The sequence below is a fragment of the Notolepis coatsorum genome, assembly GCF_963971535.1.
Source record: "Notolepis coatsorum genome assembly, chromosome: 9".
NCBI classification, from domain to species: Eukaryota; Metazoa; Chordata; class Actinopteri; order Aulopiformes; family Paralepididae; genus Notolepis; species Notolepis coatsorum.
Genome location: NC_140173.1, coordinates 47,842,206 through 47,865,268, shown reverse-complemented (window position 1 = coordinate 47,865,268; position 23,063 = coordinate 47,842,206). Strand labels below are relative to the sequence as shown.

At 43.7% G+C, this 23,063-nt stretch overlaps 1 protein-coding gene across 1 annotated transcript in view; it reads left to right on the top strand.

Moving 5' to 3' along the window:
- The window catches only part of LOC311234614 (heparan-alpha-glucosaminide N-acetyltransferase), a gene marked incomplete at both ends in the record, with an annotated part of 120,112 nt that overhangs the window by 4,958 nt on the left and 92,091 nt on the right, over positions 1 to 23,063 (top strand). The window contains 4 exons of the mRNA XM_084321861.1: positions 2,385 to 2,506; positions 17,107 to 17,176; positions 17,360 to 17,426; positions 19,928 to 20,004. Of these exons, the coding sequence (XP_084177987.1) occupies positions 2,385 to 2,506; positions 17,107 to 17,176; positions 17,360 to 17,426; positions 19,928 to 20,004 (336 nt within the window). The remainder of the gene's footprint in view (positions 1 to 2,384; positions 2,507 to 17,106; positions 17,177 to 17,359; positions 17,427 to 19,927; positions 20,005 to 23,063) is intronic.

Genomic DNA, 23,063 nt, shown 5'->3' with positions numbered 1-23,063 from the left:
GGTTAAATCATGCTTTTCCCCTGCCTCCCGGAAACAGGTGGTTATGGCCCGTTTTTTTGTCACAACTAGACTATGGTGACATAGTTTATAGATTTGCTTGCCTTAGCCAAACTCGATCCGCTTTATCATGCCGCTCTGAGATTTATCTCCAATTCACCTTATAGGATGCATCACTGTACACTCTATATTCACTAATTGGTTGGACTTCACTGGCTACACGCAGGTTGCAGCACTGGTATGTTTTTTTTTTTTATATATAAGGCTGTTCTTGGAAAACTTACATGGTACATCAGTTCCAAGCTTGAATTCATTCAGAGCTTGCTCAACCTCAGATCCAGCACCTGGATGCACTTTAAAATACCGCCCGTGTGGACTGAGGCAAGTAAAAGAAGCCTATTTTATTTTGGTCCTTGGGCCTGGAATGACCTCCAGACACGTCTCAAATTGGCCTCTCCGGTCTCCTTGTATTGTTTTAAACTAAAGATATCTGAAATCCTTTCCACCTGCTGCTCCTGCTTTGATGTTGAATAAAAAAAATTGGTTGATTGCTATTGTTTTATTGTGCTTATATTTTTTAAAGCTGAATTTGACTTTTCATATGGTAGTAGTCTACTGTATGTGTATTGTGTCTTGTTATGTATGTTTTGTCATAATTTGAGCTCGCCTTCTTGGCCAGATCACCCTTGAAAAAGAGACCTCGGTCTCAATGGGTTTTTATTTTCTGGTTAAATAGAGGTTTGATGATGAACCGTCCTTTCACCGGACGTCATCCATCCTGCCTGTAGACCTGTCCTGTCACCGGGACAGAATATAGTGCGGTGGCATCCGATGATTGCCTCAGTAGGCTGCTGGATTATTTACAGGTCTGGGAGTGTAATCCTGACCTGCTTTCTGGTCCTGAGTAATATCCCCGTTCGAGCTACTTCTCTGGGTATCGATCAGGGGGCCTTTTTGGGGTTAATAGGAGCTGACACTCCAATATTGACGGAAGGACTCGTTAAGGCTTCAAAGGCACATGTCCAGAGGAAACCTCACCGGGGGGATGCTCAACAGGAAGAGACAGTAGCCATATTTATAAACAATCAGCGCTTGCAACATGTCAGGGGGCAGTACACTCCATTTGGGGGTCACCCTTAAACAGGCTGCGAGGGATCTGGTTGCAACGTGACAAGGCTCTGATGTGTTTTCTTTTCTCATCTAGTCACGGGCTTCCTAGATCAATTCTTAAGGTCCCTAACCAGACTGTGCTGCCATTGATTTCCTCTCCTGCTTTAAAAAAAACACTCCAAGCGATAGCTAGTATGTCTTCCCGCGGCAGATCAATAAGAGCTTGGTAATGCACATTTTTTGGGGTCTGAAAGAGGATATGGTCGAGAGGGCTGCAGGAGGATGCACTTTTGGGCTGTGGCCACTAGGTGTCACTGTCCCTCCTCAGCTTCCCTAGGTTCTGTCAAGCTACTGCAACAATGGGACGCTGGGGATGAGAGAAACCCCACTCCAGCGAGGCCAAGATGAAAGCGTGTTTGTTTGCATGTGAAAGCACATCCCGTGTACCTGGTAGGATTCAGAGGGAGTGCGTTAACCCATCAACACATTGATGTGTCCGTCCATATAGTGCAACGTTGACATCTGCACAGTGCACACTCCTATGCAGAGCTGTCTCTGTGCCTGTACGTCACAGCCTGCAAAGCGGTTTCGACAGCCTGCGAACTGTCTGACGGTGGAAACGTCGTCCAACTTTCGCGCTTAAGAGTGTGTGACATCTCTCTGGTCACATGTGTTCCACAGTTGGTTTATTGTTATGGAATTGTACTCGTATTGAAATTCTAAATGTTCTGCTAATGTGTGTTTGTCAATATGTCTAATATATAGAGTAAAGGTGTGTGTGTTTTCACAGTCTGCTGAATGTCTGATACAGAAAATGGGCTATCGATGTAAAATGTAATACTTTAATGTGTGGTTTTGAAGGCATAGTCCATGATTGCAGCATGGGACCCTCTGTTGAAACACTGTTGTCCCACTGGCCGTTTTCACATAGTCATTTATTTGGCTGATGATGTGTGTATTTGTGAGAGAGAGAGAGAGAGAGAGAGAGAGAGACACACACACACACACACACACACACAGCATAAAATAAACAGTTTATAATTTATTTATTTTTCAGTCTGAAATGTTATTGTATGATAAATGGACCAATAAGTATGTGGCAGCTCAAATCTAGTTATATGACTTTTAAGGCTGGAAAAGGGTCAACACTGGAGAATCACAGACCTGATCTTGAGTTATGATGGGCTGAGAAAATGCAAAAAAAAACTATTTTCCCATCTACTAGGGAAACTCGTAGGTAATCAAATGGCTGACTGCCTTCATTGTTTTGGATCCAGGTGGAGTCAGACGTATGAAGAGGGTGGTCATTACTCCGTCTGGATCCAGCTGTTGGATCCAGCTACTAAAAACCCCACCTGCATTCACACCGGGGATCAAAGCCCCAGAAATGCATACCTGCGTAAGTAGACATTAATGTCTCAACATGTTACTTTGTCCAATAATGAACAGGGCCAATGATTTAAGCGCCAATCCATGATTGCATATATGGCCCACTACTGGCTTTGTTTACATTACTGATGTATTGGATTGACCTTTTTCTTTTATAACATGTGACAGATTTAAACGTGAGTTTTACATGATTCTTGCAATGCAGTAAAAGGTTTGTTTACATTGTTAAAGGTGCATTTTGTAAAATGTTAATTTACAGGACCGTGATTTATACAGCATGAATGTACATGCTATCATACAGTTATATGGGTTATATGCAGATGCAGAGTGTATACGTAGGTATATTGAATGATTATATGCAGGTATATTCTGTCTCTATGTCTCTCTCTGTCTCTTTACACCATCCGTACATCTGATAGATTAGATTAGATTAAATGTATTGTCATCATGCAGCACAAGTACAGTACAACGAAAAGAAGTTTGGCATCCAACCAGAGTGCAAATGTAACAGTAAAGTGCAATGGCAATATACAATGTACAGGTGATTAAACTGGGTACAAAATATACAAAAGTAGTACTACTGAGTGTAGTGCTAATCAGATGTATGTACAGAGTTGTAGTATAATAAATAAAGACAGTATGACTATACTGCTGGCCAGCAGCGTATCTAGTAAGAGTAGGATATGTACAGATATGTAGATATAGATATAGTAAAGGACTATGTGCAGGTAAGTACAGACAGGTGAGGTCATAGGTATATATGCGGTGAGAATACATATGGTATATACAGCATTATTGTACATGCTATCATACAGAGCTATGGGTTATATGCAGATGTACAAGCATTGGCCATCTGAGCACCGTGTGGAGACTTAAAGTGTGAATGCCATTGATTTTCAGCATTGCATGTTTTACTTACCTTTGGGAAGTACTATAGTCTCCCAAGCCAGCCATCTCTTTCACAATCTTCCAATGGAAGCATTTGGAACTTGCGGGAGCCAACGCGTCTGTCCCGAGAGAGACTGCGATGATAAGCAGAAAGTTTGACTCTGGTCCAGGTCCGTAGACCGGCTGGGGTCGGGTCACAGTGATTTGCTTGAGCACCTTGGCTATGGATTTGTTCGTTCCCCTCCCTCTTGGTGCAGTGCAAAGCCAACGGGAGTTTATAATCCAATATGAGTTGTGCGATTTTTGAGGGCAAAGTGAGAGCTTTCCAACTGAAGGAGCCACATAAATCCAAAGTGTTTCCTGTTTTGCAAGAAGAAAAGAATGTCTGATGAAGGTCTGGCTGTATTGGCTGTCTTTACAATCATTTCACTGCTGCAACATGACTGGACTGGGAAATAAGAGCACATGCACCATATATGGGAAATTCTCGTTTAATGCTAGGTTTGATCATAACGTCACTATATTCCTTTCTCTGTCGTTTCCCAGTCTCCCCTGTTAAAAACTAAATTAGTAAACTTAGTGAAAGTGGGAAAAACCGTAGAATCTGGATAATAACATTCAAACCTTTGTTTCCCTCATCGAGTGTACATACAGAAATGAGCAACAACAAAAAAAGAAAAGCATATAAAATTACACGGCATATAAGATCATAACAATAACACAAGAATCTGACATTGCTTTACCCGTCTGATTCAAGTGACTCCATCTGCTATTTTGAACAACTCTTGGTTAATTTAAGGCAATTAACTTGTGTTGTGACATTGAGGTATCCCCGCCAAAATGTTCCCTTTATATAAAGTTGATATAAAGCAATGATTTATCCGGATTTATTATTTTCCCAATTCCACTAGGTTTATCAATCCAGGGAGACTGAGAAACTGAATGTATATCGATATATAATATACTGTAGGCCTATATGTATCGATATAATTTTTTGTCCCACCCCTAATATTAAGTTATGATGGGCTAAGAATGTTCCATATTTTTACATTCAGATACAATTGTATTGCCTATATTTATTCGACCTATTAATATCATACCTGTACCTCCCCTCCCCCCTTCCCTCATGCTGCTATGACGCCCGAATCAATAAAGGAATATCTTTTCTCATCTTATCTTTAGATGGTCCAATGAATCACAGATTGGGGCGGTTTGAGTACTTCATCAAGTACCTTGTGCGATTTTGCTTAATTAGGCCACACGGATTCTACGCGAATCTTTGCGTGTGACCAATGAAACCAAGTTGAACGAATGTACTCGTGAATTACCAGGAGCCTAAGGCCCAGCTTCACACAGTTCTTAACTGAGCAGACAAAGCGGAGACGTGGGTTGGCTTGTACTACACTCCTGTTGAGAAGTAATTCTCCTGCGTCTCGTGGGACACGGCGTGTATTGATCAGACAAGCTTTCTTCAAAAGGCATGAAAGCAAAGCTTTTCTGTTTGTTTTGGCTCCTTGTGTGTGTGTGCGCACGTGGAGGATTGTGGGTAATCCATTAGGGAGCGTGGAAGGATTAGGGCGTAATGGGATTTTGAAAGCGTCTCTCTCCATAATGCACACTCTACTTAACAATATTGCAGATTATGTTGTAGATCAGACTTTTAAGGCCAAGTAGCCATTATCTGAGCAGATATATGGTCAGTGTGACGGCACCCCCCACGGTATGATGAGCTTCCATTAGCTTCACAGTCCGGTGATTATGCGCAGGCCCCACCGGACTCGCTCAGCTTTAAGTAATGGTCTGGTCAGCAGCTGTCTGACAAGACAGACACACACTGGTTAGAGTTGCTCCGCCGGCGAGTAGAGAAGTTTACTTTAAAAAGAACACACCAACATTTTGGGAAATTAGCTTACCGTCTTCTCCAGAGAGAGAGAAGAAGATAGATACCAGTTTCCTCTCTGTGCGTTCAGTAGAAAGCTATCTGGCTGCATGTTAGCCTAGCTTAGCACAATGAATGGAAGCGGACGTGGCCGGTTAGCCTAGGCATTGTCCAACTAACACCTCTCCCCGAAGGCTAACCGGCCATGTCCGCTTCCATTCATTGTGCTAAGCTAGGCTAACATGCAGCCAGATAGCTTTCTACTGAACGCACAGAGAGGAAACTGGTATCAGAGGACGTCAGAGGAGACACTCCAAGCTGCGCTTGAATGCACAGACTGGAGTGTATTCCGTGATAACACAGCCAATATTAACGAATACACTGAAACGGTGCTTGACTTTGTCTGTACTCTGGTAGAAGAAACAATCCCCTCTACCACAATTAGAATATACCCAAATCAAAAGCCCTGGGTAGATAAATCCGTCCGTGAGGCTCTGAAAGTGCGCACATCAGCCTACAACACCGGGCTGGTGACAGGCAACATGGAAGAACACAAGACGGCAGATACAATGTCAGGAGAGCAGTAATAGAGGCAAAATGGCGTTACAGGGATAAAGTTGAACTTCAGTTTGAACAGGCTGACTCTAGAGGTATGTGGCAGGGCCTCAGAACAATGACAGACTACAAAGGCACCTCCCTCAAACTGAACAGTGACATCTCCTTAACAAATGATCTCAATTCCTTCTATGCGAGGTTTGAGGCTGTGAATAACAACACCAGCCTACAAACCACGGCAATGGGGGGGGGGGGGGGGGGGTCTGCTGATGGAGACTCAGTGTTCAGGGTAACAGAGCATGAGGTGAGGCGGACCTTTAAAAAAGTGAATATCAGGAAGGCAGCAGGACCGGACGGCATCCCCGGCCGCGTCCTAAAAGTCTGTGCCGACCAACTGGCCCCGGTATTCACTGACATCTTTAACCTGTCCTTGGAACAGGCTGTCATCCCCACCTGTCTGAAGAAGTCCACCATCATCCCTGTACCCAAAAAATCTACGCCCGCTTGCCTCAACGACTACCGCCCTGTAGCCCTCACCTCCATAGCCATGAAGTGCTTTGAGAAGCTAGTGAAGGGCTACATCTGTTCCTCCCTCCCCATCAACCTGGACCCCCTGCAATTTGCATATCGCCCCAACAGGTCCACGGAGGACGCCATTGCCCATGTGCTGCACACAGCAGCATCACACCTGGACAAGAGGCAGGGGAACTATGTGAGAATGCTGTTCATCGACTACAGCTCAGCATTCAATACCATAGTCCCCTCCAAACTCATAGCCAAGCTCAGGGACCTGGGCTTGAACTATGACCTCTGCCAGTGGGTCTTGGACTTCCTGACGGGCAGACCCCAGGTGGTAAGAGCAGGCAACTGCACCTCCTCATCCATCACACTCAACATAGGGGCCCCCCAGGGCTGTGTTCTGAGCCCCCTCCTCTACTCCCTGTACACACATGACTGCGTGGCACAGCGGAACAACAACACAATCATCAAATTTGCTGATGACACAGTAGTGGTGGGCCTGATCTCTGCCAACGACGAGAGGGCCTACCTGGAAGAGGTAGAGAATCTGTCACAGTGGTGTCAGGAGAACTGCCTCTCCCTGAACGTCAGCAAAACAAAAGAGATGATTGTGGACTTCAGGAGGTCGGGGGTCAAGGACTACAGCCCCCTCAGCATCGACGGGGCACCGGTTGAGAGAGTGAACAGTTTCAAGTACCTCGGAGCCCACATATCCGAGGACTTGACATGGACCACACACATTGACAGTGTTGTGAAGAAGGCACGACAACGCCTCTACTTCCTCAGGCGCCTAAGGAAGTTCCAAGTCAGTCAGAAGATCCTTAGGAACTTCTACTCATGTACAATAGAGAGCATCCTGACTGGCAACATCACCTCCTGGTTTGGGAATAGCACTGCACAAGACCGTAGCAGACTACAAAGAGTGACACGTTCAGCCGAACGCACAATTGGAGGGGGGCTTCCCACCCTCCAGAACATTTACAACAAGCGGTGCAGGGGGAAGGCTAAGAGAATCATCAAGGACTCCAGCCACCCGAACAACTGCCTCTTTGAACTGCTGCGGTCAGGCAAGCGATACCGGAGTCTTAAGGCGAGCACAGAAAGACTCAGAAGAAGCTTCTATCCCCAGGCCATCAGGCTGCTAAACGAACAATAAACACTATGCAACAACCATCAAATGCACACAGCACACACACCCACACACACACACTCACTTAAACAAACAACACACTGCAGCACCCACTCTCCACACTTTAGATTACACAAACACACTTTATATTTATTGATAAAGGATTTGCACTACAACTCGTACACCTACTGTAAATTGTACCTAAATTGCACCTCATCCCATTTCTGCCTTGCACTATATAGTATTGTATATTAGTACACTGCATAGTATATTGTATATTATATGGTAACTCAGTTACGTCTATTCTGCATCGAACATTGTACATATGTCTATACTGAACACTGTGACCTAATTTTTTTACTTCTAATTTACATGCTATACTATGTTATTTTATTTCATACTTATCTTGTCTTGCACAGTCTCTGGAGCGTAACAGTAAGAAGCATTTTGTATAAAAGTATTCTGTACTTCTGTATGACAACTATTAAAGAAACTTGAAACTTGAAACTATCTAGCTTATTGTCTCTCTCTGGAGAAGACGGTAAGGTAATTTTCCAAAATGTTGGCGTGTTCCTTTAAAGGATATGTTTGTCCTGTGCTTCCCAGGACAGTTCAGTCAATATTTGTGAACATGCACCAGCACCGCACTCTCTCTCTCTCCTAAAAAATCGGAGACAGAACTGTCCAATTGAACTGTTCCGAGCTCCACCATCATTTCCTGACCCTCCAATCGCAACTGCTGTTTTCCGTCTGTCAAACAAAGATTTTTTTTTATCACAAGCGTTTGCTTTCCTCTGTCAAGCTAAGAGAGGGGGCGGGGCTTGGGATTGGCCTTAAAATGGGATACTGACGGGAAAACGCACCATGCCAGGGTTTGTTTGTTTGTGGTGCTAAACCTCATCATATAGTCATATAGTTCCAAGTTCCAATATAATATTCAAAGATAAAAAGTAGGGGTAAGAAAAAAATTTAATCAATATAGCGATATATCACAATATTTAGTGATTATTATATTGATATACTGACATAAATACATTGCAATAAATGGGTGAAATGGAGATGAGTCAACTCTATATATTATATACATATATTTATTCTTACCATATATATATCTATCCACATCTGTCTGTACATACCTGCATATAATCCTTTTTTACATATCTGCAGATACTATATCTATATCTGTACACATCCCTTACCTACTTGTACTAGTTACACTGCTGGCCAGTATGACTTACTACCATAGTGTCTTTATACCTGTATCACTGTACATATTAATACTACAACTCTGTACATACATCTGATTAGCACTATTACAGTAGTACTCATTTATATATCGTATACCCATCTTAATCCCACCTGTACATTGTATTACTATATATATATATATATATATATATATATATATATATATATATTAGTGCTGTCAGGCGATTAAAAAAATTAATCTAATTAATTACAGGATTTGTAATTAATTAATCTAATTAATCGCATTTTAATCGCATAAAAATTTTATGCCTGATATTCTATATTATATAATCATATTTCAAATTGCATGTGTCCGGATGGCAGAATTCAGTACTGTTATCTACAAAACCTTCTGTTTAATCATCTTCCATCTATTAATTTGCTTAGATTTTTCAGGTCTGGTCAATTTGAGCATGGTGTTATTCACAGTCAAAGATACAAAAAAATTTATTGATATTCTCATTTGGTTCATTACAATTTACTCAAAATAAAATTTTCATTCAATCAATCACCGCGCAGATTGATTGATTGAATGAAAATGTTATTAACAGATTGCAGAATGGGTACAATACAGTACGGCACACAATTGTTAAGGGGATGCAGACCAGGGTGCAACTTGCACCGTGCAATCCATTCTTTGTGGATCTAGCCCACAGTATTTCTGACACTGGGAATACATTCCCTGAGATTCATAGATGTCCCTAGAATCAGATACCAAGAACATGCAAATGGACCATATTAAAAAATAAAAAAGTCTGTAAATGTGTATTCTACATTCTTATGGAATGAATGAGATACAAAAAAAATATTATTATAAAAAAAAAAAAAAAAAAAAAAACTTTTTTTGTAATTAATTTTGAGTTAATTTTCATAACGCGATAATTTGCTGTGTAATTAATTAATCTAATTAACGCGATAAACTGACAGCCCTAATATATATATATATATATATATATATATATATATATATATAATACATTTGAATCTAATCTAAAAAGAAAAAACGAAAGGATATCTGTGGGGCGCTACCTCTTTACCTTTGGGTATTGGATATTCAGCTCATGATATTATATGTCACCCCTGCCCCATCATCATCATCGTCATTATGCTCTCTTCCCGTCGATCTCTGTTCCACGACACGACTCTCTACTACAAACCACTCTTTAAATGGAGTTTACTTCAGCATTAGTGGTAATGGGCTCCTGGGCCGTCAGTTAAATGAAGTATTTGTGAAAGGATGTGCTGCTTCTCCCCAGCCTCTAATCCTATTAGTACTGTATTCTGCATAGTACTAACTGTACCACAAACCACACGTCATCTGTAGGAGCCTTAATTATCTCAATACTCCAGGGCAGCGCGCTCCAAATGGTGGGTCAGGGGCCCAATATCTTTTTCTTTTTTTTTATCCACTTTTTTCTCCTCTTTTTCTATTTTCGTTTCTCCCGTCCCAATTACCCGCTGTGCCAATTCTCCCCTCCCCTGTCTTGAACGTTGCTTGCATATGCCCCCCACTGGCCGGTTGTAGGGAGGATAGAAGCCTTGCATCACGTGTCCCCTCCGATACACAAGGAGGCAGCCTGACGCATCTTTTCACCTGCCAGCGCGGACTCTCATTGCTGAGGTGTAACGTGTGGGAGGCTCACGCTGCCCCTGCCATTTCCTGTCTCTGCTGTGCAGGCGTCCCCCAACCGACCTGTAGGAGTCGCTGTCCACAACGTCCAGATTACCACCCATCGACTTCCACCCGCTAACTCTGCCAATTGAGCCAGTATGACGGCCGGCCCAAGCCGGAGGCAACGCCGACAAAGTCGAACCCGGTGTCTCTTGCGTTGGTGACGAGTGCAATGTCCGCTGCGCCACCCAGCCGCCTGGGCCCAATATCTTTTGCGCAAATGCACATTCTGCTGTACATTCTGCTGCACATTCTGCTGTACATTCTGCTGTACATTCTGCTGCACATTCTGCTGTACATTCTGCTGCACATTCTGCTGTACATTCTGCTGCTACACATTCTGCTGCACATTCTGCTACACATTCTGCTGTACATTCTGCTGCACATTCTGCTACACATTCTGCTGTACATTCTGCTGCACATTCTGCTGTACATTCTGCTGCACATTCTGCTGTACATTCTGCTGCACATTCTGCTGCTGCACATTCTGCTGCACATTCTGCTGTACATTCTGCTGCTGCACATTCTGCTGCTACACATTCTGCTGCACATTCTGCTGCACATTCTGCTGCACATTCTGCTGTACATTCTGCTGCTGCACATTCTGCTGCTACACATTCTGCTGCACATTCTGCTGCACATTCTGCTGCACATTCTGCTGCACATTCTGCTGTACATTCTGCTACACATTCTGCTGTACATTCTGCTGCACATTCTGCTGCACATTCTGCTACACATTCTGCTGCACATTCTGCTGCTACACATTCTGCTGCACATTCTGCTGTACATTCTGCTGCTACACATTCTGCTGCACATTCTGCTACACATTCTGCTGCACATTCTGCTACACATTCTGCTGTACATTCTGCTGCACATTCTGCTGCACATTCTGCTGCTACACATTCTGCTGCACATTCTGCTGCACATTCTGCTACACATTCTGCTGCTGCACATTCTGCTACACATTCTGCTGCACATTCTGCTGCACATTCTGCTGCACATTCTGCTGCACATTCTGCTACACATTCTGCTGCTGCACATTCTGCTGCACATTCTGCTACACATTCTGCTGCACATTCTGCTGCACATTCTGCTGCTACACATTCTGCTGCTGCACATTCTGCTACACATTTTGCTGCACATTCTGCTGCTACACATTCTGCTGCACATTCTGCTGCTACACATTCTGCTACACATTCTGCTGCACATTCTGCTGCTACACATTCTGCTACACATTCTGCTACACATTCTGCTACACATTCTGCTGCACATTCTGCTACACATTCTGCTGCACATTCTGCTCCTACACATTCTGCTACACATTCTGCTGCACATTCTGCTGCACATTCTGCTACACATTCTGCTGCACATTCTGCTGTACATTCTGCTACACATTCTGCTGCACATTCTGCTGCTACACATTCTGCTGCTACACATTCTGCTGCACATTCTGCTGCACATTCTGCTGCTACACATTTTGCTGCACATTCTGCTGCACATTCTGCTGCTACACATTCTGCTGCACATTCTGCTGCACATTCTGCTGCACATTCTGCTGCTACACATTCTGCTGCACATTCTGCTGCACATTCTGCTGCACATTCTGCTGCACATTCTGCTGCACATTCTGCTGCACATTCTGCTGCACATTCTGCTACACATTCTGCTGCACATTCTGCTGCACATTCTGCTGCACATTCTGCTGCACATTCTTCTGCACATTCTGCTGCACATTCTACTGCACATTCTGCTGCACATTCTGCTGCATATTTAGCTGCTGCACATTCGGCTGCACATTCTGCTGCACATTCTGCTGCACATTCTGCTGCACATTCTGCTGCACATTCTGCTGCATATTTTGCTGCTGCACATTCTGCTGCACATTCTGCTGCTGCACATTCTGCTGCACATTCTGCTGCTGCACATTCTGCTGCACATTCTGCTGCACATTCTGCTGCTGCACATTCTGCTGCACATTCTGCTGCTGCACATTCTGCTGCACATTCTGCTGCTGCACATTCTGCTGCACATTCTGCTGCACATTCTGCTGCATATTTTGCTGCTGCACATTCTGCTGCACATTCTGCTGCTGCACATTCTGCTGCACATTCTGCTGCTGCACATTCTGCTGCTGCACATTCTGCTGCACATTCTGCTGCTGCACATTCTGCTGCTGCACATTCTGCTGCACATTCTGCTACACATTCTGCTACACATTCTGCTGCTCCACATTCTGCTGCACATTCTGCTGCACATTCTGCTGCATATTTTGCTGCTGCACATTCTGCTGCACATTTTGCTGCACATTCTGCTGCTACACATTCTGCTGCACATTCTGCTGCACATTCTGCTGCTACACATTCTGCTGCACATTCTGCTGCACATTCTGCTGCACATTCTGCTGCACATTCTGCTGCACATTCTGCTGCACATTCTGCTGCACATTCTTCTGCACATTCTGCTGCACATTCTACTGCACATTCTGCTGCACATTCTGCTGCATATTTAGCTGCTGCACATTCGGCTGCACATTCTGCTGCACATTCTGCTGCACATTCTGCTGCACATTCTGCTGCACATTCTGCTGCACATTCTGCTGCATATTTTGCTGCTGCACATTCTGCTTCACATTCTGCTGCTGCACATTCTGCTGCACATTCTGCTGCTGCACATTCTGCTGCACATTCTGCTGCACATTCTGCTGCTGCACATTCTGCTGCACATTCTGCTGCTGCACATTCTGCTGCACATTCTGCTGCTGCACATTCTGCTGCACATTCTGCTGCACATTCTGCTGCATATTTTGCTGCTGCACATTCTGCTGCTGCACATTCTGCTGCACATTCTGCTGCTGCACATTCTGCTGCTGCACATTCTGCTGCACATTCTGCTGCTGCACATTCTGCTGCACATTCTGCTACACATTCTGCTGCTCCACATTCTGCTGCACATTCTGCTGCACATTCTGCTGCATATTTTGCTGCTGCACATTCTGCTGCACATTCTGCTGCTGCACATTCTGCTGCACATTCTGCTGCACATTCTGCTGCACATTCTGCTGCATATTTTGCTGCTGCACATTCTGCTGCACATTCTGCTGCTGCACATTCTGCTGCACATTCTGCTGCTGCACATTCTGCTGCTGCACATTCTGCTGCACATTCTGCTGCACATTCTGCTGCTGCACATTCTGCTGCTGCACATTCTGCTGCACATTCTGCTACACATTCTGCTGCTCCACATTCTGCTGCACATTCTGCTCCACATTCTGCTGCTGCACATTCTGCTGCTACACATTCTGCTGCACATTCTGCTGCACATTCTGCTGCTACACATTCTGCTGCACATTCTGCTGCTGCACATTCTGCTGCACATTCTGCTGTACATTCTGCTGCACATTCTGCTACACATTCTGCTGCACATTCTGCTGCTACACATTTTGCTACACATTCTGCTGCACATTCTGCTGCACATTCTGCTGCACATTCTGCTGCTGCACATTCTGCTGCACATTCTGCTACACATTCTGCTGCACATTCTGCTGCACATTCTGCTGCACATTCTGCTGCACATTCTGCTGCTACACATTCTGCTGCACATTCTGCTGCTGCACATTCTGCTACACATTCTGCTGTACATTCTGCTGCACATTCTGCTGTACATTCTGCTGCACATTCTGCTGCACATTCTGCTGTTACGCATTCTGCTACACATTCTGCTGCACATTCTGCTACACATTCTGCTGCACATTCTGCTGCACATTCTGCTGCACATTCTGCTGTACATTCTGCTACACATTCTGCTGCACATTCTGCTGCTGCACATTCTGCTGCTGCACATTCTGCTGCACATTTAGCTGCTGCACATTCTGCTGCACATTCTGCTGTACATTCTGCTACACATTCTGCTGCACATTCTGCTGCTGCACATTCTGCTGCTGCACATTCTGCTGCACATTTAGCTGCTGCACATTCTGCTGCACATTCTGCTGCACATTCTGCTGTACATTCTGCTACACATTCTGCTACACATTCTGCTGTACATTCTGCTACACATTCTGCTGTACATTCTGCTGCACATTCTGCTGCACATTCTGCTGCACATTCTGCTGCTGCACATTCTGCTACACATTCTGCTACACATTCTGCCTAACATTCTGCTGCACATTCTGCTGCACATTCTGCTGCACATTCTGCCTAACATTCTGCTGCACATTCTGCTGTACATTCTGCTGCTACACATTCTGCTGCACATTCTGTGCCCCGTCTTGGTTTACAGTGTTTCCCTGTTTGTTTTGCTCCAGACATTGCAACACAATCTCCACAGCATCAGTCTCATGGCCATCACCACGCTCTCTCTGTGCATATGAACCTGACCATGCAATTCTGAGTCCATATCTCATCTTCTGTTTATGTATTCTCACATGTCAGTATGCGTTTTTATTTAGTTTCCCCTGTGCCACGTAGAAGTGTAGGCCCCCAATCCACCAGAACAGAGTCCTTGTACACGGACGTCCGATTGGCGATTTAAGTGGTTCTGATTTTGACTCGAATTCAGAGGAAATCTGTGGTATTGATTTGCAATTAGTGTTCCTTCAGCTATCCCAAGCCAATATATGGATCGGATATAATCACGTTATTTTGAAATGGCTTCCATTCGTCTCAAATGAGTGTTTTACTTGAAGAGGATTTAATCTCTCAATGAAAATAAGCACTACTGGCTGTTATCGAGTGTTCATACACTGTAGCCATTTGCAAAGCCTAGATACAAATTAGCCGTGACGTAGTTATCGTAGTAATAATACCCTCCGTTTGTGTACTTTTTGCCAATAAGGAATACAGGGAATATCCCTCCAGGGCAACCCCTGTGTGTTTCCCCATCATGTGTGTTTGAGAGCTTTATGGTGGTTTTATGAGTGGACACCAGAGAGCCTTGGACTTTTCAGGTGATTAAGTGGCCAGTCTTTGTTCAGAGTGGATGTCACAGTGTGTATTCATCCAGGGTTAAAATGGCCTCCTTCTGTTTGTTTTTCCACAAAAGGCAAATAGTGCGCATATTGTTTCCTGTCCCCTCAGCCTTGACGCCACCAGGCCTGTAGGCTGTTCCATAATGATGCCGTGTCTGCCCTCTATACTTAACTATCTGTGTAATATTTTTTATAATCGTTAAATATTACTGGTGTAGCTGAGTGTGCAATGATTAAAGAACTGTACGCACACAACAAAAATGTTTTATCATAAAAGGAAAAATATAGTAATTAAAATGTCAGGTAATAATTGACGTTAGAGCACTGTCAAACAGGTCTATTATTGTTATTGGTCTATATATACGATCAAAGATTACAGAGTGATTGAGGGAAATTATTAGTCACATTACCTATCTATTGACCATATTTTCACACGGCGGCCCTTTTGCTCTTACGTCATGATCAGCATGACGTAAGGGCAAAATGGCCACCGTGTGATTTATTGATTGATTGATTGATTGATTGAAAACTTTATTAACAGATTGCAGAATGGGTACAATACAGTACGGCTCAATACAAAACAAACTCCTAAGAGGATGCAGACCAGAAAAAGACTTTCGTCTTGTTTACATCGGGGTCCCCCATTTTCAATTCATCATGACATTTATGACATACGTCAAACAGATATACAGAACTGTGTAGTAAAAAGAGATCATAAAAAATATACAAATATAAAAAGGGGAAGAAAATGTACATTGGCGGGGGGGGGGGGGGGCTTTGGACATTTACAGGGGCCAGTTTCTAATTGCAGCCACCCGTAGGTGCTCTTTGAGAGTGGTTTTGAAGGAGGGTAGGGATTCACATTCCTTCACGGTTTTGGGTAGGGCGTTCCACATTATTGTTGCATAATTGCAAAACGTGTTTAGTCCCTTCTTTGAGCCGAATCTATGTGTGTGCATATGGTCAACGCTATGATCAGCAGGGGAGGTCTGGGCTCCTATGCACAATTAGACATATTTCAATCTAACCTCTGGCTATGATCTGTCATCAGAAATACACAGAAATACACTATTACAAAGGTAATCGGCCTATCTCAAACTCCCGCCCACCTTTCTCGATCCTTCAATCACAACCATTCTCTCGGACAAACAAAAGTTCTGATTGGAGGATCAAGAAAAGAGAGCGGGGCTAGAGACAGGTCAGTTTGACTACCCTCACTGTGCCCTCCTCACGTATCACATCACCTGCACCTACAGTGACGCCTGTACATCATCGCTGCCTTCTGGCCATCGTCCAGTCCTCCATCTTTGTTTTCCTGTGTCCAATGTAGCCTCACTGTCCCTCTTGAATCCCCCGAGGGTTAGATTACCGCATGACTGACCGCCGTGTGATGGATTGGGCCGGGAGTTTTTTTTCTTTCATTAGTGCCCTGTTTGTCACTTGAGGGATCCCCTATGACACGGGGGTTGGGTGACTGAGAGTCACAGGGGAGGCCTGGGGCAAACAACAGAAAGCATACAGTTGGAGTGGCCGGGGGTGGTTATCAGTCCTCTTATCCTCAGTCAGATCCCATCCTGATACAAAGGTACAAGGCTCCTGACACAGACGTCCAGACAGACTGTGACGTAGCTCTCAATGCTGCCTGGATACCCGGTCTGGTCCAATGAGGGGGCCAGAAGGCAATTACACAATATACCCACTTGTAAACAATAGCTTTTTCTTTTCTTTTTTCCACTCTATTTTTTTTTCTACAGCTCTTGTGATTGCTGCTCTTTTGCTGGCCCTTATCGCTCTGTTGTTTGTTGTGGCGCCATACATCTACAGGTATAATCCTTTTTTGTTTGCATTATACTCAATAGGAATATTATCACTCATTTCATCAACATCATCATCATCACCTGATATAGTTATAAGAGGAATTACATTCAATTCAAGAATGAATACGTGTTATTATTCCTTTGGTCTAGGATAGTCAATATTTATATACTTAAATGTCCCCTATGATAGGAGGCGCTGTACAGCACAGTTTATCAAGACTGTTTGCTGCCAAGGCTCACAGAGTTCAGTGGATATTGTAAGTATGAACATTTCATCAGTCTTTCACTAAAAGATAAAATCACCCTGGCACAAAAACAAAAAGCCGATCTACGGGTATTGATCATATTCACACGACGGCCATTGTGCCCTTATGTCATGCTCAGGTTGGGATTCCCTTGGTCAAAATTGTATTCGAGAGGTGCTTTTTGGAGTGACTCCATTTACAATAGGCCCAACGGGAGGCAAAATCTGTGGAGCTCGACCCAAATGAAGTCTGAACCAGAGAAATATCCCTATGACCCTATGAATGAATGAATGAATTCTTTATTTCGAATGTTTACTAATAAATAAACAATAAACAAATAATTGTTCTAAATGTTTACAAATAAACAAGCGAAAATTATAGGTTTGAAGCCAAAATGCTTATAGAACAACCCACCCCTAATTCAAAAACAAATTCAAAAAAAGTTAAAGTTTGCAAAATAAAACAAACAAACAAAAAAATCAACAATCAACAAAAAACGATCCCGAAAAGAACAAAAAAAGTTAGTTTGCAAAATAAAACAAACAAACAAAAAATCAACAATCAACAAAAAACGTCCCCGAAAAGAACATTAAGCCAACATAGGAAAATCAATACTTAATCTGCAATACCCGAGTTCCATGGTAGAGAAAACAGATTCCAGGTTAAATTTTACTATAAGATTCTAGAACCCTGTTTTTAAACATCTTTTTAAACTTAAAAATACTGTTTTTTATTTCATCCGGTAGATTGTTCCAGAGTTTCACTCCTTTAACTGACACAGACATACTTTTAAGTGTGGTTCGAGCTCTAGGCTGTTTGAAATTGAGTGCTCTTCTTAAATTATACCTCACCTCTCGTTCTTTAAATACAATTTGTAAATTACTTGGCAGTTGATAACTTGTAGCTTTAAAAATTATCTGCTGTTTTAAGGTCAACTAAGTCAAGGAACTATAATGCCCTTAGTTCAAAAAACAGTGTGTTTGTAGGATGGAGATAACTAACATTGTTCATAACCCTTATTGCCTTTTTCTGTAAGATAATAATAGGATTCAGATTAGTTTTGTATGTGTTTCCCCAAGTTTCTATACAGTAAGTTAGATATGGTAATAAAAGAGTACAATAAATTCCCTAGGAAATCACTTTGGGTCGACACAAAGTTCACCCCCTGTTCTTTGTGAACGGAGAGGCTCCAGAAAGTATTAACTCCAGTCCTGCTTCACTTGTTATTCAACTTTGGGTGGATCCTGTCAAAGTTAGACTGTACTACTGTCCACGATCAGGAACGATGCATGTGAACCGTCCACAATACGATAACACAAATGCCCGAGGCAATCAAATCAGACCATTTTCTTTATAAGTTTCAATTTGATATTTCCTCAGCAGGGCCAGAGATTAGCTCTTGCCAGAAGCCAATTGCTTGTAAATTTTGGCTCTCGCTGGAAGGTCTCGGCATGTAGCCAAACTATGTTCAATCAGTCTTACTATTCGCCCTCCCAAGACACACCAAGGAGCCCAACACCCGCCTCTGTTTATTTTTTTCAGTCTTCACTGTATTTCTTGGTCGTTTGTTTCTCTTGAATATGCATCATCCTTCCTTTATCGTTTCTCTCCCACATAAAAAGACTCTTTGTCCAACTTGATCGGAATCAAACGTTGACATTGCTTTGATCCAGCGAATACATTGGAATAATTCCATTGACCAGCTACAAAGCCCGGGGAGGCGTTCTGAAATTGCTTTGAGACTCCCGGTCATCAAGCCGTTTAGGAGACGCTAATAGGATGATTGATACAAATGTTAGCAGAGCCTGTTGTAAAGCAGACTTAGGTACGTAGGGGCCGATGGATCAAACGCCGTCTCTGTCCTCTTGTCTCTGGTTAATGGTGGAGAGCTGCTGTGTATTTTTGGTGGACATGAATAGCTCTTCTCATCTCTCCATGCAGGACGTCTCTGTCTCCCATATGCTCTCCTGTTGGCAGTCAGATCCATCATGAGATATTAGCGCCGGGGTCTTCCTGCTCTGGCTTCTAAAACTGCTGCGTGGAGAGGCCAGCAAGTCAGGCTAATTTAACTGGGAGGGCAACAGGCCTCGGCCATCCAAATCTGCTCTTCAGTAAACAGTGAGAGGAGAGGAGGCCAAGTCATTACAGCGTGGAAAGACGCAGAGACGTTATTTCAATTCAGGGAATTATGACATCTTTGGCTGTTTTAAATCTTTGGCGTTCTCAATGATATCCTGTTACAGTGCAGTCGGCTTTTGAAATAACAATATTATGATTTAATGGAATTGTAAACTGTGAAATGCATTCCTTGCACAATGATTGCACGCTTTTTGCAAAAACCACAATCGCATGAGGTTATTTTTATATGAATTGTACAATTTCAAAGATCTGCAGTCTCTAGTTTATATATATATATATATTTTATATACACACTTTGAACTGAATATTATGAAGGATAACCAGGATATTATTGAGAATAAACATCTACAGGCTGTTGATTGTAATGTGTCCAGGATGGAGTGGAGGACTGCGGAGCCGCCGGTGAGAAGCCCAAACAGACGCGTCTCTGCTCGCTGGACGCCTTCCGAGGGTATGTACTGTACGCCGTCAACAGCGGTGCTGTTTAGCAGTCTATCACCGCATACAGCGAGACAACGTGCTAATTCATTCTAGCGCCAGTCTGACGCATGATGAAGATGAACAGCCACCCCCTCGACCGTACGTATGGTATAATGAATAATTACTGGGGGTCACCGTCTGGCCACGCGGTCACTCAAGCTTTTGTTATCAGAGGCAATAGCTTTGGGCATGATTTCTGATATCTCTGTCATGTCTCGAGGTTTGGAACAGCGCGTTTTCTGTTGGACGGGAGTGATCCATGTGATTGAATCTGGGCTCCCCTGCTAGTCTTAATTGCGGCCCGGGGGTAGACACAAAGCACGCCTCTCTGGAAACAGGAACCTGGCGTGGCTCTGACCTCCCCCACCGCCAAATAATTGATGTAATAATACCGTCAACATATCAGCACACGTCCACTCGGCCATAGATCTGCGGCCAATATGGAGAGGGAGAGGGAGAGGAAATCCAAGAGACGAGGGACGGTGTCCAGCAGACGGTTGGCGGTGGAAGAACGTCTTCTCCCATGTCTTCCTTCTTGCATATGGAGAAGGCATTTGTCCATTTTTCCCCCCTCGAATTTTTATATTCCGATCAAATTTGATTGCCTATATTTATGTAATTCTACTATTACCCTGCCCATACCTGTAAATGGTAAATGGCTGCTTTTTTATATAGCGCTTTTATCCAAAGCGCTTTACAATTTGTTACTCACATTTTACCCATTCACTCACACATTCACACACCGACGGCGGAGGCAACCATGCAAGGTGCCAACCTGCTCATCAGGAGCAATTAGGGGTTAAGTGTCTTGCTCAAGGACACATCGGCACGCTGCCCGGGAGGAGCGGGAATTAAACCGGGAACCTCCGGATTGCCGGACAACTGCTCTACCTCCCGAGCCACTGTCGCCCCCTACCGGCTACCTGTACCGCCCCTCCCCCTCCCCCATGCTGCTATGACGCCCGAATTTCCTCAAAAGGGATCAATAAAGGAATATCTTATCTTATCTAACTTATATTATATTATATTATCTTATCTTATCTTATATGTAAAAGGAAGGGAAAAAACAAGGAAAGCAAAGAGCTCTTCAATTGAGTTTTCCCCCCAAAATCTTCCCCAAAGGGATCAATAAAGGAATATCTTATCTTATCTTGTTTTTGCAGAGTACTTCTTTAAAATGTCATCTCAAACCCTTTATGAAGGGAGCCAGATTTAAAGGGGAAATCCCACCGCAGAGCAACATTAAACTAATTAACCAGATTGAGGCGTAAGTGATTAATTCTCACTGGCCAAAGTGGTCTCTGTGTGGAAACATTAGCAGCGGAAGGTGCTAATTTGGTAGAGCTAAACGTCATAATGACAGCCTAATTTCGCTCAGTGTGGTCCTTTCTGAAGCAGGAAGCCGGAGCTTGTAGCTTAGGGCTGTATATCTCTGGCCTGACAATATGTACAGAGGTAGCTGTGAGCTCATTTCACTCTGCAGTAAAGCAACCTATCTACAAATACGAGAGAGAGAGAGAGAGCCAGAGTGGAATTCTCCTTTTTATATATATATATATATAAAATCTTATTAAATTGAGTTTGGTTGAGTTTTGAAGTGGTTTTAGTGCTTTTAAAGTCACAAACGACATCAACGTAACAATGCTCAAGAAAAGGACAACTTGAATACCGCTTTCATCCCATTTTTAAGGCAATCAAAACGACAGTAGGCCAACGGTTGAAGTTGTCGGGGTCCTTGTCGAATTTTATAGTCACCGTGAAACTCCTGCGTTTCAGATTTATCCCTAACATATCGATGCCCTCATGGGTTCCCCTGTCAATGGGATTTCTCATACCTCGCAAACAACACTTAATCAAATCGTGACTCAGCGTCTCAAGATTAACGTTGCCAGTGCCACAAAACAGTGAGTTATGACCCATAACCCCCGATAAGTAACAACTTTCTACCCAAGACAGAAGCATCACTCATCTGCCATAAGCGCTGCAACATTTCCACCGCCAAACCCTTTTCTTCGGAGCTGAAAGGTTTTTTTTTCCCGCCATTCCTCATGGCTTCGCTGACATGATATACAGAGAACAGTAGACTTTGTTTGCACATTAATTTTTCTAAAAGGATTTGGATTTTAATCTTGTGCCACACTGCTAAAAGCCTGCGGCCATTTCCCCTTCTATTGGAAATTACGCAATCAGTATTAGTTGTAATATACAAGAGGCCCCTAACAGCCATTACAGTATAACAAGCTACGTCTAACACCAGGTGTCTGGGTAATTCTACGCCCCGTGTCAAAGCCTGCAGTCGATCCGCTCTGACCTCAGATCAGGTTTGGAGCGCCCGCGATAACGGACGAAGGGATACGCCTCGGCCCTCGCCATGATCTGCTCCACGTTTTTGTGCCACCGAAAATAAGCACCTTGGCATTTCCACTCAAGTACCGGGCATTTATTATGACTAGATTGGGTTTCCATGTACTTGATGCGGCCCGCGATAATGTAAGTAAGTAACTCAATACTTGATAGTGATTGAGTGTAACTATCCATTTGCGACAGGGGGAGGGGGGGGGGGATGTAGTGATCTAATACCCTTAATTGGTGATGCATGTACAGTGATCGAAATCAAAGAAGTCCACGGCAGCGTCTATCAGTTACCCCCTGAGAGGCTGTCGTTGCTCTTATAGGGGCAACATGCTTCTATCTGACAGCTGTAAGTCATGGAAACATGGATTAAGCTTTGGACAAACAAGTCTTCAGCTGAGAGAGAGCTCTGCGGGGATAACAACCTAATTTAGGGCAGGCATGCTTAGTGTCCTGGAAGGCAGCTTTAGGGCAGGCGTGCTTAGTGTCCTGGAAGGCAGCTTTAGGGCAGGCGTGCTTAGTGTCCTGGAAGGCAGCTTTAGGGCAGGCGTGCTTAGTGTCCTGGAAGGCAGCTTTAGGGCAGGCGTGCTTAGTGTCCTGGAAGGCAGCTTTAGGGCAGGCGTGCTTAGTGTCCTGGAAGGCAGCTTTAGGGCAGGCGTGCTTAGTGTCCTGGAAGGC